At 45.7% G+C, this 16,069-nt stretch overlaps 1 protein-coding gene across 2 annotated transcripts in view; it reads right to left on the bottom strand.

Annotated features, from left to right (window-relative positions):
• The window catches only part of RNF13 (ring finger protein 13), a 107,298-nt gene that overhangs the window by 35,371 nt on the left and 55,858 nt on the right, over positions 1-16,069 (bottom strand). For both annotated transcript variants that reach the window (XM_006115934.5, XM_025181159.3), the window contains 2 exons: positions 9,939-10,026; positions 8,649-8,739 (listed from right to left, as the gene is read on the bottom strand). In XM_006115934.5, coding sequence (XP_006115996.1) covers positions 8,649-8,739; positions 9,939-10,026 — 179 coding nt within the window. The remainder of the gene's footprint in view (positions 1-8,648; positions 8,740-9,938; positions 10,027-16,069) is intronic.

Genomic DNA, 16,069 nt, shown 5'->3' on the forward strand with positions numbered 1-16,069 from the left:
TCACTAGCATGCTATCAATATGAAAAAGACTTTCCTTTCCAGTTCAATGGCAAAAACTGCCATAGTGAATAGGAAAGGAGAGAAGACTGGTCAATAAATAAATCTGTAAACAAGGGTTGGGCTAGAGAAGCAGGTCCGCAGCCACCCTGCTGCTCCCCTGCCCCCAGGCCAATTGAGACCTGGGGACGGGGTAGCACACGAAGTCTCCTCTCCCTGACAGGGGCACACGGTGCCTAGAGTGAACCACCAGCTGTTTTGAACAGCTGGTGTTTCACTCTAGGCGCTGCATGCCCCTTGAAAGGCGGGGGCAGGGAGCGAAGAGACTTCACATACTCTCATACCCCCAAGCCCACATTGGCTTGGAGGCAGGGGGAGTGTGTGAAGTCTTTTCCCACCCTGCAAGGGGCGCATAGAACTTAGAGTGAATCAACAGCTGTTCAGAACAGTTCTCTCTAGCTACTGGGGGCAGGGGGCAAAGACTTCGCATGCTCACCCCACCCCCAGGCCAATCAGGGTCTGTAAGCCGGAGAGCAAAGAAGTGTCCTGGCCTTGCCCTTTCCACCCAAGGCCCTGCCTCTTCAAAAATGTGTGAAGTGGCCCCCCTTCTAAAATTATTGCCTACTGTAGATCCTACCCAGCTCTGCCTAGAGAATACACCTGCTTAGAAATTAGCATTTAGAAAATAGAATATGCAGCTTGCATTAGCAATAAAGCTTGCCAGCACTGTTCAAGATCTATTATTAGAAAGCTTAAACCTCTATGAATTTTCCTTGGGTTCTTTAGTGACTAAATCTTATCAAATCCTCAATGTTCAAACACACTACTTTCTAGTAGTTGATTTCTTCACATGATATGACTCTGGTAAAATTCCTGGCATGTGAAATTCAGCATTTTCATGTTGAAGGGGTTGTAAGAAAAGTGGCATTTCTTTAGTGTTTCAGGCTCAAAGCTTCAATGAGAAATTTGGCAAAAGTCACCAAATTCCAAGCAGCTGCTTCCCCATATTATTAAATGCACTAATTGTAGCAACCATTAGTGGCAACATTTGTATCCTCTGTAAGTGCATGATCCTTTTTTTTGTATTTCTTATCCTTTATTCTCTCTCCCTTCTATTTGTTATTCATCTGTTGCATCTCAGTTCCATGTAGCTATTACTATAGTGCCTAGTAATTGCAACCAATATAAGGGCCTATTGTTTCAGGTCCTATATAGACACATAATAAGAGGCAGCTCAGACAGGAAGAGGGAGAAAGGGCCTGTGGTTTGGGTATTAGCCTCAGCCTAAAAGCCCTGATTCAGTTCCCAGTTCTGCCACAGACTCGATGTATGACCTTAGATGAATCACTTAATCTGCCTGAGCTTCATTTCCTATCTGCAAAATGGCACTATTTTATTTCAGAAGGGTACTGTGACGATAAACATATTAAGGGTTGTGAGACGCTCAGATACTATTGTAACAAGGGTAATATAAACACATACGATAATTCCTGCCCTGAAGAGTTTTGTAATCTAAATAGGTAAGGCATACATGGGAAGGGTCAGGCAGATAAGGGGCACACAGAATTGAAGTAAATTGCCAAACATTACAGGCGGCTTATTGTAAACACTGCAGAGCAGGGGCTGTCTCTAAATGTGCATTGCAAGTGTACTCCTGGGCAGGATTCTGACCTTGACTGAAGCTAGGCACTACCATGATATAGACAATAACACTCAGACAATGCTTGAAATCTGTAGAGCTCAAAGTATTTCATAAAGGGAATTACTATAATCCCTATTCTCTAGATAGGAAAAATGAGGCACGGAGAGGGGGTAACAGCGCATTTGGATCTGAAACATGACCACAGGCAGTCCCCGAGTTACACGGATCCGACTTATGTTGGATCCGCAGTTACGAACGGGGTTTGCTGCCCGTCTCCCTGGTCTGATGGAGACCAGCAGACCAGGGAGACGGGGAGCAAAGCCTCTGAGGACGCCGGCAGCGGGACAGCCGCGGCGCGTCTGGGCTGTCCGCTGCCCGCGTGCTCCGCGGCTTTGCTCCACGTCTCCCCAGACCAGGGAGACAGGAAGCAAAGCTGGGGAGCACGCGGGCAGCGGACAGCCCAGATGCGCTGCGGCTGTCCCGCTGCCGGCGTCCTCAGAGGCTTTGCTCCCCGTCTCCCTGGTCTGCTGGTCTCCAGCAGACCAGGGAGACGGGGAGCAAAGCCGCGGAGCACGCGGGCAGCCCAGACGCGAAAGACGGGGAGCAAAGCCGCGGAGGACCTGGGCGGCGGGACCGCGGTGCGTCTCGGTCCCCCGCCCGCGTCTCCCTGGTCTGCTGGGGGGGGGGGAGGCTGGTACGCCCCCCCCCCCCAGCAGTCCAGGCTTTTCTCCGGACGCCTGTGTTAGAGCAGCTAGGGCGCTGCCGGTTGGTCCCGCAGCGCCGCTCTGGGCGCTACTGGACCAACCCGGCAACACCCCAGCTGCTCTGCCCCAGGCGTCCTGATTCAGCCGCTGCTGGTCAGTTTCAGCAGCGGCTGAATCAGGACGCCTGGGGCAGAGCAGCTGGGGTGCTGGTGGATTGGTCCAGTAGCGCCGAGGAGCCGCGCTACTGGAGCAACCAAGCAGCACCCCAGCTGCTCTGCCCCAGGCGTCCCCAAGTCAGCCACTGCTGAAACTGACCAGCGCTGACTACAGGAAGCCCAAGGCAGAGTTGCTCTGCCCCGGGCTTCCTGGAATCAGCCGCTGATCAGTTTCAGCAGCAGCTGACTTGGGGACGCCTGGGGTTCTTAAGTTGAATCTGTATGTAAGTCGGAACTGGCGTCCAGATTCAGCCTGTTGAAACTGATCAGAGGCTGATTCCAGGAAACCTGGGGCAGAGCAACTCTGCCTCGGGCTTCCTGCAGTCAGCCGCTGGTCAGTTTCAGCAGCGGCTGAATCTGGACGCCAGTTCCGACTTACATACAGATTCAACTTAAGAACAAACCTACAGTCCCTATCTTGTACGTAACCCGGGGACTGCCTGTATTTAAAAATGTCACCTCTTACCCAACAAAACTGTTCATTGAGTGTATCAGCTGATATGTTCTTTTACAGACAAAAACAAGTTTACACACTCGCTCAGCCAAGCTATCACAGCTAAGAGAGCATGAGCTAGGTTTTATTCTTTTTAGTCTATCATTGTAAAGGAGTGTACTGCCTTTTTAAGGGACGGGCTAGAATCTGCAACCAAAACAAATGTAATTAAGGAAGATTTCAACCCGACTTTGGGGCTGAGATATTTTAACAGGAACAGGAAACCAAGTAGGAAAGAAAGGACTAGATACTATATAAACTACAGTTGGTCTGAGTTGGTTGGGACAAGATTGATGGGAACTATAGAAGCTTTGCTGATTCCCAGTTTGGGAACTGAATGTAAGGTAAGGACTTTTGAACTTTAAGGCTACTCCTTTTCTGTGAACTTCTTGAAGGAAGGTGGGCATGGGAGAGATTTATTTTTGTTTGTGTTTTGGTTTCCCTTTTGTTGGATCCTTTACAATCATCAATGTAATTGTTTACTATTCTGGGGAATATTTTGGTAGCATTTACAATTATATGACCTTACTGAAGACAATGAAACTGCACAGTTAAAACTCATAGCAGCATTTGGCTCACAAAGTCTCAAATACTGGTGAGCAAGCAAAATCTCTGCTTAACTGTCATATCCCATGCAGAGTCTGCAAGTAAGAAAAATCTTTTCATCTGCGAACAGAGCATGCATGATATAGTAATAACTGAGGGATACCAAATACAGAATGCCAACTTTCCAGTTAAACCATATTTAAATGACTCACTTAAGTTATATAATAAAGAAATAAATATCTTGTAACTCACTCTTATTTACTAGCCACTGGACTATGTTGCTTTCCAAGCTAGTGAAAACTTGCCTGGGCTCGTGGAAAGTTTTGCAAATCATAGTAATTGTTTTGACAAACCTAGCTCAATATGTGTTCATTACAGCTGCATTCATTCCAAAATCTGTCTATAGTTTAAATGCAAAGCTACATAAGAATGATCAAAGAGAACCTATATTTCATCATTATTTCATCTATTCCATGGTTCATGAGTTCCAAGTAATCAGACTGTAACAGCACTCAAATTGTAGAATAATCCTCATAATCTGTACAGTTCATATATGGAATTATTTTCATACTGCTTCATTTTGAGAGTTGCTGTCTCTAAGAACTAGCAAAACAAATAACTTACATTGCCATTCCACTTGCCCTGATGCTACCACCCTTACTTCTCATCTTTCTTTCCCTGTATTCTGGAGAAAAGAGTTTCCTCTGAGCTCATTCCTTATTTCCTCTAGCTACAATGGCTAGAGGGGCTTAGCTAGACTAAAGTAGTTAGCATTCTACCCTAAAAATTGGTATGTCACCTGCAATCTATGAAGCTGAGTCCTGAGGCTCAGTCTCATGTCAGCAGGATGTACTGCTGCTGTGAAACCAGAAGAAAGAATTTTGTTTAGACTTGTGTTTTTGTAGCAACTATCCAACTGAATGACTAAAATTCGCTCAGGCCCATTTCTCTTAGGAAAGCCTTGAAAAAAATGTTCTTACCTAGAGCAAATAATATTACTTGATGAGCATGTAATTTTTTAAAAATTTCAATCAAGGTAAAAAGTGGGATTTGGGGTTTTGAGTGGTAAATTTTAATGACATATACTAAGATTATTGAAAAATGTTTGGGGTCGGCATCTGTTTGGTTTTGTATGTTCTAAAGGTGCATTTGTGGCAGGGGGTTTTCTAATATATTATTGTCATTTAAAGCTCACAGAAGTCAATGAAAGTCTTTCCAATGATTTCAGTGGACAATGAAACAGGTATTCTGTTTGGGAGACAGACACAGTAAACAAACTTATCAGTACAAATGGACCTTGCCCAAATTTTTAAAAACATCTATTAATAACAGGGATGCTAAATAGCAGTTAGTAAGCTAATTGAGTAGCCGATGAGGGGGTTTGCTGCAGCTTTGCTTTTTAAATGTATTAAGAACCACCAGGTTCTTACTAAATTTACAAGGCAGAGCTGCAGTGTTCTGGGTCCAGGCGCAAGCCAGGACAGCTTAGTCCCGGCTCATGCCTGGTCCCAGACTGCTGTAGCTTTGCCTTTAAAATGTAGTAAGAGCCTGGCAGCTCTTACTAAATTTAAAAAGCAGAGGTGCAACGTCTGGGACCCAGTGCAAGCCAGAACTGCTGTTCTGGCTTGCATTGGGTCCTCTGCTGCATCTCTGCCTCCCCTGTCCCCTCACGAAAATGGTGCTGGGGGGAACTGGCTTTTCAGCTGGATCCCCCCCCCCATCAGCTACTGCTCCCCCCCCCAACCCCGTTTCTGTGTCTGATACAGAGGCAGCAGGGGGGAGAACAACTAGTTAAATAGTGACTCGAGTAGTTACTTACATCCCTTGTTAATAATGGACCATAAATTGGAAGTCTTTCAGTTGGCAGACCAAAAAGGATGAAAAAGGTGGGGGGAGTGCCAGCATACCATCAGTTTGAATAAGTGAGCATTTTTATCAAATGTGTAACTTTATCAGTGATTACATCAGCATTTTAATTACAGCAAATAAATTAACATTTGATAAACACACGAGTTTAATTTTACGTGAACATGCTGAATGCGAAATTTAGATGATGCTTCCCTTTAAGGCAACTTCTAATGTGCACTATCCTTTAAAAATGTGAAAGTGGCCACAAATATATGAATCCAAAGAAGCTTGCTGAAGTACTAGTCAGGCTGACAGGCTTAATAAATAATATTCAGTAAACATTCCTCAAGAGAACTTAAAAAAATCAAAATATTAGGAGCAACTATATCTTTGCTGAAACCATCCATAATTACTTTAGGGCCACATAGTTCAGAGATACTGAAAGGTCTGACTGGTGGGTTTTTTTTTTTTTTTAATAACTTTAGATTCTTAGACTGACCACTCTGCCGAAGTGCACATTTTAAAAAAATACCACAAATCACACAGACTGCAAGATACTTGATCTCTATGTTTAAAGTATAGAGAGTGAAATCCGGGCCAAAGTGAAGTTAATCGCAAGCCTTCCTCTGACTTCAGTTTGACCATAAGAACGACCGTACTGGGTCAGACCAAAGGTCCATGTATCCCAGTATCCTGTCTGCCAACAGTGGCCAATACCAGATGCCCCAGAGGGAGGGATCACAACAGGTAATCCTCATGTTACCCCCTCTCCTATCACCCACCTCCAGAGAAACCGAGGCTAAGGATACCATTCCTACCTATCCTGGCTAATAGCCATTGATGGACCTAACCTCTATGAATCTATCTAGCTCTTTTTTGAACCCTGTTAAAGATGTAGCCTTCACCACATCCTCTGGCAAGGAGTTCCACAGGTTGACAGTGCACCGAGTGAAGAAAAACTTCCTTTTGTTTGTTTTAAACCTGCTGCCTATTAATTTCATTTGGTGACCCCTAGTTTTTTTTATTGTGGGAATAAGTACAGTAAAACTCCATTAATCCGGCATCCAATGCTCCGGGACTCCTGATGGTCTGGCACCATCAGGAACCCGGAAGTGCTGGGGCAGCCGGACAGGCTTCCTGCATTCAGCTGCTGCTGAAACTGACCAGCAGCTGAATCGGGGAAGCCGGGAGCAGAGCAGCTGGGGTGCTGCCTAGTTGGTCTCTTAGCGCTGCCCCTCGGAGCTGCGGGACCAACCCGGCAGCACCCCAGCTGCTCTTGGGGACGCCTGGGGCAGAGCAGCTGGAGTGCTGCAGGGTTGGTCCCGCAGCGCCAAAGGACGGCGCTGCGGGACCAACCCGGCAGGACCCCAGCTGCTCTGCCCCAGGTGTCCCCGATTCAGCCACTGCTGAAACAGATCAGCAGCGGCTAATTCCTGGAAGCCTGGGGCAGAGCAGCTGGGGTCCTGCCGGGTTGGTCCCGCAGCCCGGAGGGGCAGCGCTAGGGGACCAACCGGGCAGTACCCCAGCTGCTCTGTCCCAGGCGTCCCCAAGAGCAGCTGGAGTGCTGCTGGGTTGGTGCCGTAGCGCCGCCCCTTGGCTCTGCGGGACCAACCCGGCAGCACCCCAGCTGCTCTATTGCAGGCATCCCCGATTCAGCTGCTGCTGAAACTGACCAGCAGCGGCTGAATCAGGGACGCCTGGGGCAGAGCCGGACTATCGTAAGGGGGGGCTATGAGGGGTCTGGGGTGGCATCCCCTCCCACCCCACTCCAGACCCCTCATAGCCCCCCCTTCTGATAGTCCGGCATATTTGATAATCCGGCACCCCGTGGGTCCTAAAGGTGCCGGATTAGCGGAAGTTTACTGTAAATAACTTTTCCTTATTCACGATTTCCATGATTTTATAGACCTCTGTCATATCCCCTCCTTAGTCTCCTCTTTTCTAAACTGAAAAGTCCAAGTCTTTTTAATCTCTCTTCATATGGGACCCATTCCAAACTCCTAATAATTTTTGTTACCCTTTTCGGAACATTTTCCAATGCCAATATATCTTTTTTAAGATGAGGCAACCACATCTGTACGCAGTATTCAAGATGTGGGCATACCATGGTTTTATATAGAAGCAATAAGATATTTTCTGTATTATTCTCTATCCCTTTTTTTAATGACTCCTAAAATTCTATTTGCTTTTCTGACTGCCACTGCACTCAAGAGTGGATGTTTTCAAAGAACTGTTCACAATGACTCCAAGATCTTTCTCTTGAGTAATTGTAGCCAAATTAGTCCCCATCATATTGGCTACGTCTACACTGGCCCCTTTTCCGAAAGGGGCATGCTAATTTTACACTTCGTAATAGGGAAATCCGCGGGGGATTTAAATATCCCCCGCGGAATTTAAATAAAGATGTCCGCCGCTTTTTTCCGGCTTGTAGAAAAGCCGGAAAAGAGCGTCTACACTGGCCCGATCCTCCGGAAAAAAGCCCTTTTCCGGAGGATCTCTTATTCCTACTTCAAAGTAGGGGTTTTTTCCGGAGGATCGGGCCAGTGTAGATGCTCTTTTCCGGCTTTTCTACAAGCCGGAAAAAAGCGGCGGACATCTTTATTTAAATGCCGCGGGGGATTTAAATCCCCCGCGGATTTCCCTATTACGAAGTGTAAAATTAGCATGCCCCTTTCGGAAAAGGGGCCAGTGTAGACGTAGCCATTGTGTATATATAGTTGGGATTATTTTTTCCAATGTGCATTACTTTATATTTATCAACATTAAATTTCATTTGCCAGTTTGTTGCCCAATCACTTAGTTTAGTGAGATCTTTTTGAAGCGCTTCACAGTCTGCTTTGGTCTTAACTACTTTGAGCAGTTTGGTATTATCTGCAAATTTTGCCACCTGTTTACCCCCTTCTCTAGATCATTTATAAATAATTTGAATAAGATGGGTTTCAGGACAGACCTTTGGGGGACCCCACTTGTTACCTCTCTACACTTGGAAATCTTACCATTTATTCCTACCCTTTGTTTCCTGTCTTTTAACCAGTTATCAATCCATGAAAGGACCTTCTCTCTTATCCCATGACAACTTGAACCAGGAGTTCATCCCAGAAAATTTCTTGATCTTAATAAAGATTAAACAGAGCTGATAACTTGGTCCAAGGAATGTTACAGCATATCATTCCACAAAAATAAAAAGGTAAATAATTACTTACCCCTTTTCATAGGTGAATTCATCTTTCAGAGAGTTAGCTGATGTCTCACCAATAAAGACAGATGGAATATCAATTTTCTTTAAAACTTCAACTGTTCATAAAAAGAACAAAAGAATAGCACTGACATACAGAACTCTTTGTGGGCACACCATTAGTTAAGACTGCCTTATAAAGAGCTGTGAAGACAAAATGAGACAATCCATGTGGAGACTTCTTATAAAATGCACTTAGTGTACAATATGTTAACACACTCTGTTAGCCAACATGTCCATCTACAAAATGATACCACTACTAGTGGTAAAACATATCTAAGAGTTACTGTCTGTGCAATCCTTAACCGATAATTCTTAAAAAAAAAAATTAAGAATGACAAGAAGTTCTTTGGTAAATTAATTAGTAATGTTTTGGTTGAACTATGGCTTCACCCCAGTTGGTATAAATTGGCATAGCTTCAGGGCCTTCAAGGATCTATGCTGACTTATACCAGCTGAGAATCTGGTCCTATATGTTCCATGTTTTTTCATATAGATGAAAGCAGTAAAGATGATTTTAAGCTGGAAAAAGTCCAAAAGTAGAAAGGAGGGAATGAGCCAATCCAGTCTCATTACTCATGTCTCACGAGAAATCAGACTGAAGGAAAGCAACCCCAACACAGACAGCTATCACAAGAACTTGCAATCTTTCTCTTGACTAGGGATGTAAGCGACTAGGGATGTGACTACTCGCTTCCTCACCTTGCTGCCTCTATCAGAGAGAGGCAGCAAGAGGGAGGGAGCAGGAGCCGGTTCTGGGGGGAGCCAGCTTAAAAGCTGGTTCCCTCCAGCACTGTCTTCACAGGGGGCAGGGAAGGTAGAGGCACAGCAGGAAACAGAGTGTATGGGGACTGAAGAAGTCTCTGCTTGCGCTGCTTCTGCTGCAGTTCTGCTTTTGAAATGTACAAGAGCCCCAGTGGGCTGCCCTGCTGGCCCCATGCTCCCTGCTGGGCTTCCTTTTGAAATATACAAGAGTCTCAGCTCTTGCTACAATTCAAAGGCAGAGGCGCCCTTATAGACTAATCGAATAGTTGATGGGAATCCCATTGACTAGTCAATTAGTCAATTAATCTAAATTTAACATCCCTACTGACCTCAGATGGGGAACTCTTAGTTCTATTTTAAAGTGAAAGAAGAAACAAAAATACAGATGTTCTGCTAACTTACACTGAATTATCTCAACAGTGCTTCATCTTACTTTTCAGTAAATATGAATGGAATAACTTTCAAACAGGAGAGAAGTGATACCTGTACTTACTGTCGTTGGATCCCATGCTAATTAGGTCATCAGAATCAACATTGTGAACTATAGCTGCCTTGTATCCAGCTCTCTGTGCATTTAAAACCTGTAAGTCATACATAGTACTTGTTATATTAAAATCAGTAGCCTATAATAAAACAAGATTCTCACAACATTCTATGAGCACATCTATACTTTCCAGAAGATTGATGCTTGAAGATCAATCTTCTGGTATTTGATTAAGTGGGTCTAGTATAGACCCCCTAAATCGAATGCTGAGGGCAGCTCCTGCCAGAGTTCATTACTCCTCCTTTTGCGAGGAATAAGGGAAGCCGATGGAAGCGTTTGCTCTCGTCGATCTCCCACAGTGTGGATGCTGCCAAGGCTTGACTTAAGGTAAGCCAACTCCAGCTATGTATTTTACATAGCTGGAATTGCGTACTTTAAGCCAGCCTTCCTGGTCCAGTGTAGACGAAGCCTATGAATGCAAACGACTCCACTTTGAAAAATAATGCCTTATTTCTGAATGAAACAACCATATAATCCTAAAATAGGATGCCACTATACTTTTTTTTCTAAAAAAGGACAAAAATCACTTCTGTGCAGGCAGGTTTCACATTTATACAACTCGTCCTAAAATCTTTTACCTTTCTCGTATCTGAACATCAAGAGGATTACTTATTTTGATTAAGCACTAATTTTCTGTAACATTATATGTAAGTCATAATCTTTGTGTCTTTATATCATGCTTGGATCTCTAACTTGTGAGTTAACGATATCACTAATGTTATAGTAATACAGAATTATGAATATGAACTAGTTTCTTAGGTGTAATGCAAAGCAGTTGCACTGATAGCATAATCTGGCCTGAAAGTCAGCCTCGCTAGACATGACTAGATCAACTTGGTGAATGATATTTTTCCATTGCGTAAAGCTGCCATAGCTTCCCGCAGCTCCCCGTGGCAGTAAATGAAGGGGGCTGGGAGCTGGCAGCAGCCTCCACCCCAGCACTTTCCTCACTGTAGTATCTGAAAAACCTCCAGTACTATATTAAACTATATGACTGATAGGCTTTGTTTTGGGGGGCTTTTTTTAAAAAATGTACATGCTGCTCTATGTTTACATCCATCTTGCCCTTGGAGTGGAAGATAATGGTCCATAGTGCTTGTGAGATTTCATTTCATACTCTCCACAAAAGGACAGAGGTAATTAAGCAGGAGGTTATAAAAGGAATCACTGTAGGAAGGCTCACACTGAGACATGCAGGAATTTTGGACAGAAGAGAAGAAGGGGATGGGAAGGCCAAGTCAGGAGGTGACCTAGGAGAAGGGTTCTGAAATACAAGAAGGACGACCCTGAATAGTCCCTGGCAATTCTGAGCCAGAGCCCTAAGAAACTGGAGTGGTGAGGAAAGCAAGGCAAGGAAATACATGCGGGGTGTATTTTTGTACCTATCTCTATTTCTCATGCTATGAAATAGAGTACAGTGCTCGTTTAGAATCACTTGCAAAGTCTGTGTTTAAGTGTCTACACCTACTCATGTGCTCCCTTAAACTATGGGACAATCTGAGGTATCAGCCATGTTTCTTCTGTTTAGTGTTCCAGGGGACTGAGGCTACGTCTACACTGCAAGGCTTTTGCCGGCAGAGAGTATGCTAATGAAGAGCTCATTAGCATTTGTCACACTGTCATTTGCATATCTCTGCTGATGCTTTTTGAGCAGGAGGTTTCTGCGCAAACACAAGCAGTGTAGACAGGTCCGTTTTGCACAAAAAAACCCCCTTTTGCGCAAGATCTCGTATATCTCCTTTTTTGAGGCATAAGGGATCTTGCACAAAAGGGGTTTTTGCACAAAAAGCATCAGCAGAGATGCAAATGACAGCATGACAAATGCTAATGAGTGCTTCATTAGCATACTCTCTGCCAGCAAAATCCTGAAGTGTAGACGTAGCCTGAGTGGCTGCAGCTCTTAAGAGCAGCTGCCAAATAGAAGATCTGTATACTAAGAATGTACCAGGAGAGAGACTCTAAGATTGGAGTCTTACAACACCCAGGATTCAATGGCTGGATCCCTTCATAGCAGTTTAGTAGCAAAACGGGGTGGTCAAATCAGCCTATGACACCTTCAGTTTCATTAAAGCATATTCATACAAATACGATAGTAGAACAGTTTGCAAGCATTCTAAAAATAAGCTGTTTCTTTACATAAGATTATTAAGAGTCAGAAGGATAAAAGCAATTTATTTATTATATAAAGAAAGTTAATATGTTTAATTATACTGTATCCCAAGGAACCCTAGGCAGACGCCTATCCTTTGTCACTTGAACAACAGGCCTTTGCATTTATATAAATACCGACATTCAAAGACTTCCAGCTACACAAATAGTTTCATTTTCATTTGTGTGTATTTAAACACCAATGTTGACCCAGGTTCAGCCTTACCATGTGGCCAAACAGGAAAGTTAAATTTGACATTTACTGGATCAGAAGTGAGAGAAATGTGTATCCTTGGGATCTGTGTCAACATAAGCTTATCTGTTGTTGGAGTTTGTTTTTTAAATGAGAATACAACTACTGTAACAGGAGAGAGACTTTCTCTGAAGCATGTGTATTTTCCAGTTAGATGGTATATGGAACATTTTAAATTTTCCTTGCGCTTTTTTTTCTCTCTGTTTTTCTGCATAGTTATTATGTCTGTTTGCAAGTTGGCAGGTTTCTCCCTTCCGTATTCAGATATTCTAGTTCTCCATCTTCCCCCATCATGCTCCAGGTGCAATCTACTCAGCACTGTGTATTTTATTAGCAACATCTAACACAGTGGTCCCAACAATTTAAGGTTGCTGGGCGTCAGAGGCCCCCCCCCACGCCCCCCACAGCCGCCCCTACCCCCATAGCCGCGCGCCCGAGGCCGACGCTCCCCCCATGCACCGTGCGCCCAGAGCGCGGGTGGCCAATCCGCGGTGCTCCCGGGGCCGGCGCTCACCATGCGCCATGTGCCCGGGGCCAGGCCAGCCCTGAGCACTTGGCGGGCGCACACAAATGTTGGGGACCACTGATCTAACACTTCAGCACTATGCAGTCACACCTGTTTAGGTCATAGAATGTAATTCCGTGGATTACCCAACAGGAGTTACAATAGACAAAGCTTCTACACACTACTTTGTAAGGGAAGGGGCTCAAGATATCCTATGAGTTTCTCATGTTTCACCAAGGCTGCATGGGTGTGTCTAGACTACAGGGTTTTTTCGAAAAAAGTGGCCTTTTCTCGAAAAAACTTCTCCTACGTCTAGACTGCTGCCGCATTCTTTCTAAAGTAAATCGAAAGAATGAGGCAGTTTTTTTGACCGCAGAAAACCTCATTTTACGAGAAGAATGCCTTTTTTCGAAAGAGTTCTTTCGAAAAAAGGCACTATGTAATGCAAACTGTGCTTTTTTGAAAGAGCATGCAGACTGCCTGGATGCTCACTTTCAAAAATGCAGCTTGCTTTTTCAAAAGTACTGATTGTAGTCTAGATGCTCTTTTTCGAAAGAGGCTTTTTCTTCCCAGTGGGAAGAAGCAGAAATTCCACCCCAGTCAGTTCTGGCTGAGAGCCCATGGAAAGTGCCTAAACACAACTACAAAGCACCTGCGGGCTTCTCTCCTGGACTACGGCGCCACAACGCGCTTGAACAGCGCTCAGGAGCAGGGACAGGGCTTCTCCTCCTCCCCAAGGCGTTACTCCTCCTCAGACACAATCAGTGGAGGGCTCCCAGCGCTGACTGCGCCCTGCCTCCCAGCCTGGGACTCCCTCTGGTTGCGTGCAGAATCCTGGTGGGGGCAGGGGGAGTGGCTGGGACTCCCAGCCACTCCCCCCGCCGGGCTCCTGCATGCAACCACAGGCTCCCAGCTGGGAGGCAGGGCCGCGATCGCTGGGAGCCTGTGGTAGAGTGCAAATGCCTGGCGGGGGAAGGGGGATTCCCAGCCACAACCCCCACCCCCGCCAAGCTTTTGCACACTACCACAGGCTCCCAGCACCAATCATGGCCCCGCCTCCCAGCCACTCCCCCTGCCCCTGCCCGGCTTCCATCCAGCGCCCAGCCAGAAAAACAGAAAATACCGGACATTGCACGTCTGGTATTTTCTGAATTTTTTTTACCGGACAGAGGGCGCTAAAACTGGACTGTCCGGTAGAATACCGGAAACCTGGCAACCCTACCACCCAGAAGCCATCTCAGTTAAACCATGCCCAGCCAGAGCCTGCTTCCTGAATCTCCTCCTATAGCCAACCTCCTGCCCCAGACATGAGTCGCTCTGCACCAAAACTCCTTCCCAGAGCTTGCACCCTTAACCCCCTCCTGGACCCCAATCCCCTGTTCTTGGCTAAGCCCGGAGACCCTCCCACACTCTGAACCTCTTGGCCCAAGACTAGAGACTACACCCCAACCCTCTACCCCAACCTGGGAAAATAAGTGAGGATGGGAATAAAGTAGGATGGAGTGAGCAGGGTGAGGCTTCAGAGAAGGGGTGGAGCAGGGGCGAAGCCTCAGAGAAGGGGCGAGAAGGAAGCAGGGCAAGGGTATTTGGGTTTGAGGTAGATCTTACATTGCACTTAAATTGAAAAAGTGATCTTGTGGTTAAAAAGGTTGGAGACCGTTGGTCTACAGTGTATATGATTCTTTATACACATGCTACTCAGTAGAAGAGGGACAGAGACATGTCTACAGAACTTTATTTCCAATAATTAAGGGGGAAATACTTTAAAATCTGAACTATGTCAATATATTTTTGTCATGATCTAGCTCTAACCCTTTTGTGCATGTATTTGTTGCACATTGGCATAGGGAAACAGGAAGATACTCTACGTCAGTGGATTTCAAACTACAGGCTATGGTCATGGATGTTCCTGGATCAGAGAGTTCTGGAGAGGGAGGGGAGGATGCCAGAATCCCAGTGCACTGAGGGGAGGAGGGGGAGCTCTTAGGCCCAGCTAGGTAGTGGGAGGCTAGGAGCCAGGAAGCCCGACACTTGGCTCAGCTGGGCTGCAGTGGCAGGGAGGGGAAGCAGGAGCCAGCGTGCAACTCAGCTGGCCTGCAGAGGGAGCCAGGAAGCCCATGGTGGGGGCAGAGCAGGGGGATGGGGCCAGCAGCAGGGGAGCTTGAAATATCCTCCCCATGTCCGGCAAAATCTCTCATCTGGGACCAGTAAGGTCCCAAGGGTGCTTGACCAGGGAGGTCCAACCTGTATTGGGTTGTGGAATGTCAGGCACTGGATTTCATTGCTGCAGGGTGATCAGGTAATCAGAGGGGGTGCTAAGGCTGTCCTGATACTGCATACTGTGCTGTGTCCCAGAAGTGGCTGGCAACAACTGCTGGGGGGGGGGGGGGGGGGGGGGGGGGGAAAGGGGGGGGGGGGAGAAGAATGCACAGGACTCTGTGCACTGCCCCTTCCCTGAGCATTAGCTCTGCGCTCCCATTGGCTGGGAACCTGCTGCTGGCTGCTCCTGGGGTACAGCATGCCTTAGCACCCCCGCTGCATCACTAACTGGGAGCCACAGCCCTGACTCACTCCCAAAGTTGAAGGCCTCATACTCAGCCCCCCACCACCTGAGTCCACACTCTAGTCAAATTATGTTGGGTCTTGGCATCAATAATGTTCTTCAACTGTGTCATGAGAAAAGAAATTTGAAAATCACTGCTCCACATGCTTTTGTGCATAAGAAGGCAAAGCTTTTAATATGAAAACTGACAACTGTTTTTGTTCAGTGTAGTTGCTTATGATTAAATAACCCAAACTATGCATAAAGAATCATACTTTCAAATGCTGGCCTCTGTTTGGAATCTGCAATCAGTGGGGGCAAATAGTGTGCACCTCTTTAATTGTGTCCATAAAATACCAGTGCACAACTGGATGAGCAGTTGTGGCCAAGCTGAAAATCAAACACTTCATTTTTTAAACCACTATATTTATATTTTACACTTGTAAATGGAGATGGAGAGTTGGGCTGTATTTTAATATACTACTATGTAAACCTGCCTTAAAACTAGGGGTTTGGAGAGATGGATGCCTGATTTGGTGACTAGTTACACTGTAATCATTAGTCACCCAAAATGCAGATATTTTTCCTCCTGCAACACTGTAATAAAGCTAATATTCTTCTCCATTCTAACC

This window comes from Pelodiscus sinensis, chromosome 10 (genome assembly GCF_052426305.1).
Source record: "Pelodiscus sinensis isolate ZL-2025 chromosome 10, ASM5242630v1, whole genome shotgun sequence".
In the NCBI taxonomy this organism is placed as follows: domain Eukaryota; kingdom Metazoa; phylum Chordata; order Testudines; family Trionychidae; genus Pelodiscus; species Pelodiscus sinensis.